The sequence below is a fragment of the Heterodontus francisci genome, unplaced genomic scaffold (genome assembly GCF_036365525.1).
Source record: "Heterodontus francisci isolate sHetFra1 unplaced genomic scaffold, sHetFra1.hap1 HAP1_SCAFFOLD_1748, whole genome shotgun sequence".
Classification (NCBI taxonomy): domain Eukaryota; kingdom Metazoa; phylum Chordata; class Chondrichthyes; order Heterodontiformes; family Heterodontidae; genus Heterodontus; species Heterodontus francisci.
In genome coordinates this window covers 1-13,629 of record NW_027141210.1, presented here as the reverse complement: position 1 = coordinate 13,629, position 13,629 = coordinate 1, and the positions used below count along the sequence as shown (strand labels likewise).

General features: G+C 48.0%; 1 protein-coding gene and 1 long non-coding RNA gene across 2 annotated transcripts; one reads left to right on the top strand and one right to left on the bottom strand.

The window, feature by feature from the left end:
* The first annotated feature begins 7,778 nt into the window (after positions 1 to 7,778).
* LOC137362471 (cytochrome c oxidase subunit NDUFA4-like) lies at positions 7,779 to 11,018 on the top strand. Its single transcript, XM_068026849.1, has 4 exons — positions 7,779 to 7,898; positions 9,381 to 9,469; positions 10,448 to 10,508; positions 10,736 to 11,018. Exons 1-4 carry the CDS (start codon positions 7,857 to 7,859, stop codon positions 10,871 to 10,873), a joined length of 330 nt encoding a protein of 109 aa, XP_067882950.1. The 5' UTR covers positions 7,779 to 7,856; the 3' UTR covers positions 10,874 to 11,018.
* Positions 11,019 to 11,724: 706 nt separating this feature from the next.
* Positions 11,725 to 13,230, bottom strand: LOC137362473 (uncharacterized). The gene is made up of 2 exons (XR_010972506.1): positions 13,126 to 13,230; positions 11,725 to 12,502 (listed from the first exon to the last, which is right to left on the bottom strand). It is a non-coding gene; the product is annotated as an uncharacterized lncRNA (long non-coding RNA).
* Positions 13,231 to 13,629: the final 399 nt, after the last annotated feature.

The following is a 13,629-nucleotide window of genomic DNA, read 5'->3' as shown; positions in this document are numbered from 1 at the left end:
TATCTCTCTCTCTCTGTCTGAGTTTACAGACATATCTCTCTCTCTCTCTGTCTGAGTTTACAGACATATCTCTCTCACTCTGTCTGAGTTTACAGACATATCTCTCTCTCTCTGTCTGAGTTTACAGACATATCTCTCTCACTCTGTCTGAGTTTACAGACATATCTCTCTCTCTCTGTCTGAGTTTACAGACATATCTCTCTCTCTCTGTCTGAGTTTACAGACATATCTCTCTCTCTCTGTCTGAGTTTACAGACATATCTCTCTCTCTCTCTGTCTGAGTTTACAGACATATCTCTCTCACTCTGTCTGAGTTTACAGACATATCTCTCTCTCTCTGTCTGAGTTTAAAGACATATCTCTCTCTCTCTGTCTGAGTTTACAGACATATCTCTCTCTCTCTGTCTGAGTTTACAGACATATCTCTCTCTCTCTCTGTCTGAGTTTACAGACATATCTCTCTCACTCTGTCTGAGTTTACAGACATATCTCTCTCTCTCTGTCTGAGTTTACAGACATATCTCTCTCTCTCTCTGTCTGAGTTTACAGACATATCTCTCTCACTCTGTCTGAGTTTACAGACATATCTCTCTCTCTCTGTCTGAGTTTACAGACATATCTCTCTCTCTGTCTGAGTTTACTGACATATCTCTCTCTCTCTCTCTGTCTGAGTTTACAGACATATCTCTCTCTCTCTGTCTGTGTTTACAGACATATCTCTCTCTCTCTCTGTCTGAGTTTACAGACATATCTCTCTCACTCTGTCTGAGTTTACAGACATATCTCTCTCTCTCTGTCTGAGTTTACAGACATATCTCTCTCTCTGTCTGAGTTTACTGACATATCTCTCTCTCTCTCTCTGTCTGAGTTTACAGACATATCTCTCTCTCTCTGTCTGAGTTTACAGACATATCTCTCTCTCTCTGTCTGAGTTTACAGACATATCTCTCTCTCTCTCTCTGTCTGAGTTTACAGACATATCTCTCTCTCTCTGTCTGTGTTTACAGACATATCTCTCTCTCTCTGTCTGAGTTTACAGACATATCTCTCTCTCTCTGTCTGAGTTTACAGACATATCTCTCTCTCTCTGTCTGAGTTTACAGACATATCTCTCTCTCTCTGTCTGTGTTTACAGACATATCTCTCTCTCTCTGTCTGAGTTTACAGACATATCTCTCTCTCTCTGTCTGAGTTTACAGACATATCTCTCTCTCTCTGTCTGAGTTTACAGACATATCTCTCTCTCTCTGTCTGAGTTTACAGACATATCTCTCTCTCTGTCTGAGTTTACAGACATATCTCTCTCTCTCTGTCTGAGTTTACAGACATATCTCTCTCTCTCTGTCTGAGTTTACAGACATATCTCTCTCTCTCTGTCTGAGTTTACAGACATATCTCTCTCTCTCTGTCTGAGTTTACAGACATATCTCTCTCTCTCTGTCTGAGTTTACAGACATATCTCTCTCTCTCTGTCTGAGTTTACAGACATATCTCTCTCTCTCTGTCTGAGTTTACAGACATATCTCTCTCTCTCTGTCTGAGTTTACAGACATATCTCTCTCTCTCTGTCTGAGTTTACAGACATATCTCTCTCTCTCTGTCTGAGTTTACAGACATATCTCTCTCTCTCTGTCTGTGTTTACAGACATATCTCTCTCTCTCTGTCTGAGTTTACAGACATATCTCTCTCTCTCTGTCTGAGTTTACAGACATATCTTTCTCTCTCTGTCTGAGTTTATAGACATATCTCTCTCTCTCTGTCTGAGTTTACAGACATATCTCTCTCTCTCTCTCTGTCTGAGTTTACAGACATATCTCTCTCTCTCTCTGTCTGAGTTTACAGACATATCTCTCTCACTCTGTCTGAGTTTACAGACTAATCTCTCTCTCTCTGTCTGAGTTTACAGACATATCTCTCTCTCTCTCTGTCTGAGTTTACAGACATATCTCTCTCTCTCTGTCTGAGTTTACATACATATCTCTCTCTCTCTCTATCTCTGAGTTTACAGACATATCTCTCTCTCTCTCTGTCTGAGTTTACAGACATATCTCTCTCACTCTGTCTGAGTTTACAGACTAATCTCTCTCTCTCTGTCTGAGTTTACAGACATATCTCTCTCTCTCTGTCTGAGTTTACTGACTAATCTCTCTCTCTCTCTGTCTGAGTTTACAGACATATCTCTCTCTCTCTGTCTGAGTTTACAGACATATCTCTCTCTCTCTGTCTGAGTTTACAGACATATCTCTCTCTCTCTGTCTGAGTTTACAGACATATCTCTCTCTCTCTGTCTGAGTTTACAGACATATCTCTCTCTCTCTGTCTGAGTTTACAGACATATCTCTCTCTCTCTGTCTGAGTTTACAGACATATCTCTCTCTCTCTGTCTGAGTTTACAGACTAATCTCTCTCTCTCTGTCTGAGTTTACAGACTAATCTCTCTCTCTCTGTCTGTGTTTACAGACATATCTCTCTCTCTCTGTCTGAGTTTACAGACATATCTCTCTCTCTCTGTCTGAGTTTACAGACATATCTCTCTCTCTCTGTCTGTGTTTACAGACATATCTCTCTCTCTCTGTCTGTGTTTACAGACATATCTCTCTCTCTCTGTCTGTGTTTACAGACATATCTCTCTCTCTCTGTCTGAGTTTACAGACATATCTCTCTCTCTCTGTCTGAGTTTACAGACATATCTCTCTCTCTGTCTGAGTTTACAGACATATCTCTCTCTCTGTCTGAGTTTACAGACATATCTCTCTCTCTGTCTGAGTTTACAGACATATCTCTCTCTCTCTGTCTGAGTTTACAGACATATCTCTCTCTCTCTGTCTGAGTTTACAGACATATCTCTCTCTCTCTGTCTGTGTTTACAGACATATCTCTCTCTCTCTGTCTGTGCTTACAGACATATCTCTCTCTCTCTGTCTGAGTTTACAGACATATCTCTCTCTCTCTGTCTGAGTTTACAGACATATCTCTCTCTCTCTGTCTGAGTTTACAGACATATCTCTCTCTCTCTGTCTGAGTTTACAGACTAATCTCTGTCTCTCTCTGTCTGAGTTTACAGACATATCTCTCTCTCTCTGTCTGAGTTTACAGACATATCTCTCTCTCTCTGTCTGTGTTTACAGACATATCTCTCTCTCTCTGTCTGTGTTTACAGACATATCTCTCTCTCTCTGTCTGAGTTTACAGACATATCTCTCTCTCTCTGTCTGAGTTTACAGACATCTCTCTCTCTCTCTGTCTGAGTTTACAGACATATCTCTCTCACTCTGTCTGAGTTTACAGACATATCTCTCTCTCTCTGTCTGAGTTTACAGACATATCTCTCTCTCTCTCTGTCTGAGTTTACAGACATATCTCTCTCACTCTGTCTGAGTTTACAGACATATCTCTCTCTCTCTGTCTGAGTTTACAGACATATCTCTCTCTCTGTCTGAGTTTACTGACTAATCTCTCTCTCTCTCTGTCTGAGTTTACAGACATATCTCTCTCTCTCTCTCTGTCTGAGTTTACAGACATATCTCTCTCTCTCTGTCTGAGTTTACAGACATATCTCTCTCTCTCTGTCTGTGTTTACAGACATATCTCTCTCTCTCTGTCTGAGTTTACAGACATATCTCTCTCTCTCTGTCTGAGTTTACAGACATATCTCTCTCTCTCTGTCTGAGTTTACAGACATATCTCTCTCTCTCTGTCTGTGTTTACAGACATATCTCTCTCTCTCTGTCTGAGTTTACAGACATATCTCTCTCTCTCTGTCTGAGTTTACAGACATATCTCTCTCTCTCTGTCTGAGTTTACAGACATATCTCTCTCTCTCTGTCTGAGTTTACAGACATATCTCTCTCTCTCTGTCTGAGTTTACAGACATATCTCTCTCTCTCTGTCTGAGTTTACAGACATATCTCTCTCTCTCTGTCTGAGTTTACAGACATATCTCTCTCTCTCTGTCTGAGTTTACAGACATATCTCTCTCTCTCTGTCTGAGTTTACAGACATATCTCTCTCTCTCTGTCTGAGTTTACAGACATATCTCTCTCTCTCTGTCTGAGTTTACAGACATATCTCTCTCTCTCTGTCTGAGTTTACAGACATATCTCTCTCTCTCTGTCTGAGTTTACAGACATATCTCTCTCTCTCTGTCTGAGTTTACAGACATATCTCTCTCTCTCTGTCTGAGTTTACAGACATATCTCTCTCTCTCTGTCTGAGTTTACAGACATATCTCTCTCTCTCTGTCTGAGTTTACAGACATATCTCTCTCTCTCTGTCTGAGTTTACAGACATATCTCTCTCTCTCTGTCTGAGTTTACAGACATATCTCTCTCTCTCTCTGTCTGAGTTTACAGACATATCTCTCTCTCTCTGTCTGAGTTTACAGACATAATCTCTCTCTCTCTGTCTGAGTTTACAGACATATCTCTCTCTCTCTGTCTGAGTTTACAGACATATCTCTCTCTCTCTGTCTGAGTTTACAGACATATCTCTCTCTCTCTGTCTGAGTTTACAGACATATCTCTCTCTCTCTGTCTGTGTTTACAGACATATCTCTCTCTCTCTGTCTGAGTTTACAGACATATCTCTCTCTCTCTGTCTGAGTTTACAGACATATCTCTCTCTCTCTGTCTGAGTTTACAGACATATCTCTCTCTCTCTGTCTGAGTTTACAGACATATCTCTCTCTCTGTCTGAGTTTACAGACATATCTCTCTCTCTCTGTCTGAGTTTACAGACATATCTCTCTCTCTCTGTCTGAGTTTACAGACATATCTCTCTCTCTCTGTCTGAGTTTACAGACATATCTCTCTCTCTCTGTCTGAGTTTACAGACATATCTCTCTCTCTCTGTCTGAGTTTACAGACATATCTCTCTCTCTCTGTCTGAGTTTACAGACATATCTCTCTCTCTCTGTCTGAGTTTACAGACATATCTCTCTCTCTCTGTCTGAGTTTACAGACATATCTCTCTCTCTCTGTCTGAGTTTACAGACATATCTCTCTCTCTCTGTCTGAGTTTACAGACATATCTCTCTCTCTCTGTCTGAGTTTACAGACATATCTCTCTCTCTCTGTCTGTGTTTACAGACATATCTCTCTCTCTCTGTCTGAGTTTACAGACATATCTCTCTCTCTCTGTCTGAGTTTACAGACATATCTCTCTCTCTCTGTCTGAGTTTACAGACATATCTCTCTCTCTCTGTCTGAGTTTACAGACATATCTCTCTCTCTCTGTCTGAGTTTACAGACATATCTCTCTCTCTCTCTGTCTGAGTTTACAGACATATCTCTCTCTCTCTGTCTGAGTTTACAGACATATCTCTCTCTCTCTGTCTGAGTTTACAGACATATCTCTCTCTCTGTCTGAGTTTACAGACTATCTCTCTCTCTCTCTGTCTGAGTTTACAGACATATCTCTCTCTCTCTCTCTGTCTGAGTTTACAGACATATCTCTCTCTCTCTGTCTGAGTTTACAGACATATCTCTCTCTCTCTGTCTGTGTTTACAGACATATCTCTCTCTCTCTGTCTGAGTTTACAGACATATCTCTCTCTCTCTGTCTGAGTTTACAGACATATCTCTCTCTCTCTGTCTGAGTTTACAGACATATCTCTCTCTCTCTGTCTGTGTTTACAGACATATCTCTCTCTCTCTGTCTGAGTTTACAGACATATCTCTCTCTCTCTGTCTGAGTTTACAGACATATCTCTCTCTCTCTGTCTGAGTTTACAGACATATCTCTCTCTCTCTGTCTGAGTTTACAGACATATCTCTCTCTCTCTGTCTGAGTTTACAGACATATCTCTCTCTCTCTGTCTGAGTTTACAGACATATCTCTCTCTCTCTGTCTGAGTTTACAGACATATCTCTCTCTCTCTGTCTGAGTTTACAGACATATCTCTCTCTCTCTGTCTGAGTTTACAGACATATCTCTCTCTCTCTGTCTGAGTTTACAGACATATCTCTCTCTCTCTGTCTGAGTTTACAGACATATCTCTCTCTCTCTGTCTGAGTTTACAGACATATCTCTCTCTCTCTGTCTGAGTTTACAGACATATCTCTCTCTCTCTGTCTGAGTTTACAGACATATCTCTCTCTCTCTGTCTGTGTTTACAGACATATCTCTCTCTCTCTGTCTGAGTTTACAGACATATCTCTCTCTCTCTGTCTGAGTTTACAGACATATCTTTCTCTCTCTGTCTGAGTTTATAGACATATCTCTCTCTCTCTGTCTGAGTTTACAGACATATCTCTCTCTCTCTGTCTGAGTTTACAGACATATCTCTCTCTCTCTCTCTGTCTGAGTTTACAGACATATCTCTCTCACTCTGTCTGAGTTTACAGACTAATCTCTCTCTCTGTCTGAGTTTACAGACATATCTCTCTCTCTCTCTGTCTGAGTTTACAGACATATCTCTCTCTCTCTGTCTGAGTTTACATACATATCTCTCTCTCTCTCTATCTCTGAGTTTACAGACATATCTCTCTCTCTCTCTGTCTGAGTTTACAGACATATCTCTCTCACTCTGTCTGAGTTTACAGACTAATCTCTCTCTCTCTGTCTGAGTTTACAGACATCTCTCTCTCTCTCTGTCTGAGTTTACTGACTAATCTCTCTCTCTCTCTGTCTGAGTTTACAGACATATCTCTCTCTCTCTGTCTGAGTTTACAGACATATCTCTCTCTCTCTGTCTGAGTTTACAGACATATCTCTCTCTCTCTGTCTGAGTTTACAGACATATATCTCTCTCTCTGTCTGAGTTTACAGACATATCTCTCTCTCTCTGTCTGAGTTTACAGACATATCTCTCTCTCTCTGTCTGAGTTTACAGACATATCTCTCTCTCTCTGTCTGAGTTTACAGACATATCTCTCTCTCTCTGTCTGAGTTTACAGACATATCTCTCTCTCTCTGTCTGAGTTTACAGACATATCTCTCTCTCTCTGTCTGAGTTTACAGACATATCTCTCTCTCTCTGTCTGAGTTTACAGACTAATCTCTCTCTCTCTGTCTGAGTTTACAGACTAATCTCTCTCTCTCTGTCTGTGTTTACAGACATATCTCTCTCTCTCTGTCTGAGTTTACAGACATATCTCTCTCTCTCTGTCTGAGTTTACAGACATATCTCTCTCTCTCTGTCTGTGTTTACAGACATATCTCTCTCTCTCTGTCTGTGTTTACAGACATATCTCTCTCTCTCTGTCTGTGTTTACAGACATATCTCTCTCTCTCTGTCTGAGTTTACAGACATATCTCTCTCTCTCTGTCTGAGTTTACAGACATATCTCTCTCTCTGTCTGAGTTTACAGACATATCTCTCTCTCTGTCTGAGTTTACAGACATCTCTCTCTCTCTCTCTGTCTGAGTTTACAGACATATCTCTCCCTCTCTCTCTCGGAGTTTACAGACATATCTCTCCCTCTCTCTCTCGGAGTTTACAGACATATCTCTCTCTCTCTGTCTGAGTTTACAGACATATCTCTCTCTCTCTGTCTGAGTTTACAGACATATCTCTCTCTCTCTGTCTGAGTTTACAGACATATCTCTCTCTCTCTGTCTGAGTTTACAGACATATCTCTCTCTCTCTGTCTGAGTTTACAGACATATCTCTCTCTCTCTGTCTGAGTTTACAGACATATCTCTTTCTCTCTCTCTCTCTCTCTGGCAGTACACAGACACTACTCTCTCTGTCTAATTCTCAGTGGGATTTTGCAGGCACTGCCTCTCCTCCCCCCCCCTCTTCCTTTGTGGCTGTTGTAAATAAAAATCTAATCCCTCCTTCTGGCGTCATTTCTCCCTAGCTGCCTGATCTTGGTGAATTACTCGGAAGGCAGGATCGACCCGGGCAGTGACAATGTTCCGTCTGATGTTGAAACAGGCGAAGAGGCACCCTGGAGTAAGTGGGGAATGTGGAATCTCTCTTGCAGCGACCTCTCTCTCTCTCTCCCTCCCTCCCTCTCTGCATCCTGTCCAGCTTTACACCTCAGCCTCTCCTCAGCCCCCCACATCTCCCGGTGACGCACTTTCCCCCCTTTCCTTTCTCCCTCTGCCTCGTAACGTTGGATTGAGGTTGGGTCCGTTAAGCGGCGATGTGCAAGCCTGTTAAAGCATCACCTCCTCCCCCTCTCTGTAAATGCTGACGTGTTCCTCCTGATTTCATTCAATCCCTGGCTTTTCTCCGACCCGGCTTTGCGGAGCTCTCCCCCCCCCCCCCCCCCCGCCCCACACACACACACACACACACACAACCCCTCACCCAGGGGCCCTGAAGAATGTCTCACTCACAACCAGTTTGCATTAATATAATGTAGAGCCTTTAACACAGGAAAACATCGCCAAACGAGACAAAGAATTGACCCCAGTCACGTCAGGAGGTATTAGAGACTGTGCGAGTGAGAGGGAGAGAGGGAGGGAGGGCCAGGGAGGGATTTGCAGAGTTCGGACCCCCCCCACCCCCAGGCAGGTGAAGGAATCGGAGGAGAGGGATATGTGAATGGTCGGAATTGGAGGAGAGCGGAGATCTCGGAGGGTGTTAAGCTGCCCTCACATCCAGAGGATGACACCTCGGGACAGTACTGAGGGAGCGCCGCACTGTCAGAGGGTCAGTGCTGAGGGAGCGCCGCACTGTCGGAGGGTCAGTGCCGAGGGAGCGCCGCACTGTCGGAGGGTCAGTACTGAGGAGCGCCGCACTGTCGGAGGGTCAGTACTGAGGGAGCGCCGCACTGTCGGAGGGTCAGTACTGAGGGAGCGCCGCACTGTCGGAGGGACAGTACTGAGGGAGCGCCGCACTGTCGGAGGGTCAGTGCTGAGGGAGCGCCGCACTGTCGGAGGGTCAGTGCCGAGGGAGCGCCGCACTGTCGGAGGGTCAGTACTGAGGGAGTGCCGCGCTGTCGGAGGGTCAGTACTGAGGGAGCGCCGCACTGTCGGAGGGTCAGTGCCGAGGGAGCGCCCCACCCTATGCACTGGAGCGGGTTGCAAACACGCAACCTCCCCCCTCCGAGGCGACAGGGAAGGGAGGGAGACAGTGAGCGGCCTGCACAAAACCCCCTCTCCCCTCCACCTCACGCCGACGCCTCGGCCCCCGTCGTACGACGGGCAAAAAAGAAGCACGAAGAGTCATTTGAAGAATCGCTCGCTAACGCGGGGAGTTGTTGTGATCTGGAACGCGCTGCCTGAAAGGGCGGTGGAAGCAGATTCAATGGTAACTTTCGAAAGTGGGAATTGGATAAATACTGGAAGGGGGAAAATTTGCAGGGATGTGGGGGGCGGGGACGAATTGGATAGATCTTTCAAAGGGCTAGCACAGGCAATGAAGGGCTGAACGAAAAAGATCCCGATTGCATTGAAAACTAACTTTGCTTCTCAATTTCTCTCCAAGCTGATTCCTCTCTTTTTCTTCATCGGTCTGGGATCCAGCACTGCCTCACTCTACCTCCTGCGTCTGGCAATATTCAACCCTGATGTCATGTACGTATCCTCGGGGGAGGGAGGTCGCAAACTGTCTCGTACGCGCAGTCAACCCGCGCCTTTCACCCCCCCCCCCCCACCTCGGGGGCGTCTCGAAGCCCATGAACAGCTCGTTTGCTTTTTACTTCTGCCGGCGGCCGCAGGAAACGCGGCAGCCAATTCATGCACAGCAGGATCCCACGAGGCCCTGGGGGTCTTTTACACCCGCCCGCGAGGGCGGACGAGGCCCTCGGTTTAACGCCTCGTCCGAAAGGCGGCGCCTCCGACAGTGCGGCGCTCCCTCAGTACTGACCCTCCGACAGCGCGGCGCTCCCTCAGTACTGACCCTCCGACAGAGCGGCGCTCCCTCAGTACTGACCCTCCGACAGTGCGGCGCTCCCTCGGTACTGACCCTCCGACAGTGCGGCGCTCCCTCGGTACTGACCCTCCGACAGCGCGGCGCTCCCTCAGTACTGACCCTCCGACAGTGCGACGCTCCCTCGGTACTGACCCTCCGACAGCGCGGCGCTCCCTCAGTACTGACCCTCCGACAGTGCGACGCTCCCTCAGTACTGACCCTCCGACAGTGCGACGCTCCCTCAGTACTGACTCTCCGACAGTGCGGCGCTCCCTCGGTACTGACCCTCCGACAGTGCGGCGCTCCCTCAGTACTGACCCTCCGACAGCGCGGCGCTCCCTCAGCACGGACCCTCCGCCAGGGCGGCACTCCCTCGGCACTGGGGAGGGTCAGGCCTGGCTTTTGGCGCTCGAGTCCCCGTAGTCAGACTTTGGAGGCGGGAGGTAGAGGGGGCACTATCCATGGCTGATACAGAAAGACTCGCCAGCTCCTGGCCCAATACGCCCATTCCCTCGCCCCAGCGAGGAGTCAGTGTCTCCGGAGGCGGGTATCGAGGGAGCGCTTCAACGGGTGTCGAGACACAGAGGAATGCTGAATGTGTGTTTGTTGCGTTCTCCCCCCACCCCCCCCCCCCCCACTAGCTGGGACCGGAAGAACAATCCAGAACCCTGGAACAACCTGAGCCCCACTCACCAGTACAAGGTAAGCAGAGACTGTCAACATGTGCTAGATACTGTACTGTACTGTTCTATGTTCTGTGTTCTGTACTCGCCCTCGGGTTCGGCGGAGGCTTCACGTGTCTCGCAGCCTCGGGGAATTTCGGAGGCCTTGCCGCAAAAGCCCGGTTTTGTTTTCTCTGTACGCGGCGTTCACTCACTTGTCTATTTTCCTTCCAACACCCACCCACGACCGACCGACCGACCGGGCAGTTCCTGGCTGTTGAAACTGATTACAGCAAACTGAAGAAAGACCCGCCCAGACTTCTAGAAGCTTCCGATCTCGGATCCGTCATTCCACGATGCCGGGAGGTGCCAACCGGGACCCTACGGCCAAATCGTGGCGGTTAGCGTAACCCCTTCCGGTCCGAGTCGCCTCCTGTCTCTGGTGTCACGACCCTCCCAACCCAACACTATGCAAAGCCTCTAGGATCCTTTTTTGTGAACTTAGAATCCAGTTTTTAATATGTAACAGCAATAAAAGTTTTTAACCTGAGGGATTTGTTGAGTGTTGCTGAGAAAGAGAGAGACATTTCCACCTTTTCCATCTTGCACTCATCAGGACAGACATGAGAATGCCAAATTTCAAAGGGAGCAACACTTTTACACTACATGAGAAGGTGGCTGCTGATTGGTTGGCAGGTCGACCCTGACTGGTCGAGGCGTTGCCATGGAGAATGCTCCAGGGAACTACTGCCCTCCCACCCACTCTTTTTTGTTTAATTCAAGAAAGATGCAAAAAAAAAAGGCCGGGTCACGTTCCTTGCGCCTGAAGAGGATAGGTCGTTGCGTATGAATATATGCAGCTTCTTGCAAGCATCGGTGAGCCCTGCGGCGAGATCTTAAATTGGTTGTGAGCGTAATTCTCAGCACACTCGGGACTGTTGAGTAACATGCTGTCCGACTGCAGGATCTAACGTCGGGGCACGTGTTCTGAGTTTTGCCTCTGGGACCTAATCTTCCCGCCCCCCCCCCCCCCCATTGGTACAGGGACCCCCGAGGTTCAGATTGGGGGCCACATCCTCCCCCACCCCTCCCCACCCAAACCCTGCATTCAACTGATCAGGTCAATCCCAAACCAGCCCATGACCACGTGAGCAACAAGCACGGGGAGGAGCGGGACTGCACGCTCTCGATTCCGTCCCCGAGCCCCGTTGGCCCAACAACCCGCTCCCTTCGATACATAAAACGGCACAGTGGGATAACGTCAGTTATTTATTTATCTTTTTGTACACGGGTTGCATAGAACAGCTGCAGAACCGTTGGGGCTCATTCCGAGAAGACGGAGCGAAAAGGCGAATGGGAATAACCGATCTTCGAGGTCCCGCCGTTTGGAGAACACAGAACGAGAGGCAGAACGTGTGTGTGTGTGTGAGAGAGAGAGAGAGAGAGAGAGAGCGCGTGAGAATCTGTGTGTGAGAGAGAGAGCGCGCACGTGCCCGAGAGAGAGAGAGAGAGAGAGAGAGTCTGTGTGTGAGAGAGAGAGAGAGAGAGAGAGAGAGAGAGCATGAGAGTCTGTGTGTGAGAGAGAGAGAGAGAGAGAGAGCGCGCGAGCAGGCGCGTGAGAGTCTGTGTGTGAGAGAGAGAGCGCGCACGTGCCCGAGAGAGAGAGAGAGAGAGTGTGTGTGAGAGAGAGAAAAAGAGAGAGAGAGAGAGAGAGTGTGTGTGAGAGAGAGAAAGAGAGAGAGAGATCGAGGAATGGGAAGAGCACGGCAAACCGGGAAGGCGCGTGTGCCCGCCGCGATGGGGTTGGGGGGGGGGGGGGAAAACGGGGGACACACCGGGTCAGCCCGCGTCCGGATGCAGTCGTGTCCTCCCGCCCTGGCCGTCCCGCGGAAACCCGCCTCCCTCAGTGGTCCTGGAACCCCGGCATGGGAAAGGAGCGGGCGAACGCCTCGACCCTCCCGCGGAGCTCCGACAACTTGGACTTGACCTCCTCGTCCACCAGCAGAGCCGTCTTAAAATCCTTCAGCATCCCACCTGAGGGAGCAACACAAGGGGATCAGTAACTCGGCCCCATCCCAATCACCCTGCGGCCCTCACCATCGAATCTTTACAGCACAGGAGGCGGCGATTCGGCCCATCGAGCCTGTGCTAGCACTTTGAAAGATCTATCCAATTAGTCGCCAATCCTCACATCCCTGCAAATCTTTCCCCCTTCCAGTATTTATCCAATTCCCCCCCTTTTGAAAGTTACTATTGAATGTGCTTCCACCGCCCTTTCAGGCAGCGCGTTCCAGATCACAACAACTCCCCGCGTTAAAAATAAATTCTCCTCCTCTCCCCCCTCTGGTTCCTTTACCGATTATCTTACATCTGTGTTCCTCTGGTTACCGACCCTCCCCGCCACCGGAAACAGTTTCTCCCTCTCTCTCTCTCTCTCTCTCTACTCTATCCAAACCCCCCTCCTGATTCCTAACGCCTCCATTAAGTCTCCCCTTAACCTTCTCTGCTCCGAGGAAGAACAATCCAGCTTCTCCCAGTCTCCCCGCATCGACTGAACCCCCTCGTCTCCCACCCCGGGACCGTTCCGGTCGATCTCCTCCGCCCCCCCCACCCCCCCACCCCACCCCGGCCACCATCTCCGAGGCGCTGACGTTTACCCCTGTTTTTCTTCACTTCCAACGCGATGGTAATCCCCTCGTCGATGAAGTCCACAACCTTCTCGAAATCCGCCTCTTTGAAATTCCGGGAGGTCAGGGCAGGAGCGCCTGGGAGCGAGAGCAAAACTTCAAAAACGGGAAACAGCTTTTCGCGGAGGTAGTGACCAAGGGGTTAAATACAGAGTAAAGCTCCCTCTACACTGTCCCCCATCAAACACTCCCAGGACAGGTACAGCACGGGGTTAGATACAGAGTAAAGCTCCCTCTACACTGTCCCATCAAACACTCCCAGGACAGTACAGGGGGGTTAGATACAGAGTAAAGCTCCCTCTACACTGTCCCCATCAAACACTCCCAGGGACAGGTACAGTACGGGTGGTTAGATACAGAGTAAAGCTCCCTCTACACTGTCCCCCATCAAACACTCCCCAGGATAGGTACAGTACGGGGGGTTAGATACAGAGTAAAGCTCCCTCTACACTGTCCCCCATCAAACACTCCCCC

Bases quoted from the DNA above. Each gene is read 5' to 3' on its own strand.
- LOC137362471 (XM_068026849.1), top strand. From the start codon at position 7,857: ATGTTCCGTCTGATGTTGAAACAGGCGAAGAGGCACCCTGGA. The intron at 7,899-9,380 runs GTAAGTGGGGAA...TTTCTCTCCAAG, and splicing joins AGGCGAAGAGGCACCCTGGA to CTGATTCCTCTCTTTTTCTT. The intron at 10,509-10,735 runs GTAAGCAGAGAC...CCGACCGGGCAG, and splicing joins GCCCCACTCACCAGTACAAG to TTCCTGGCTGTTGAAACTGA.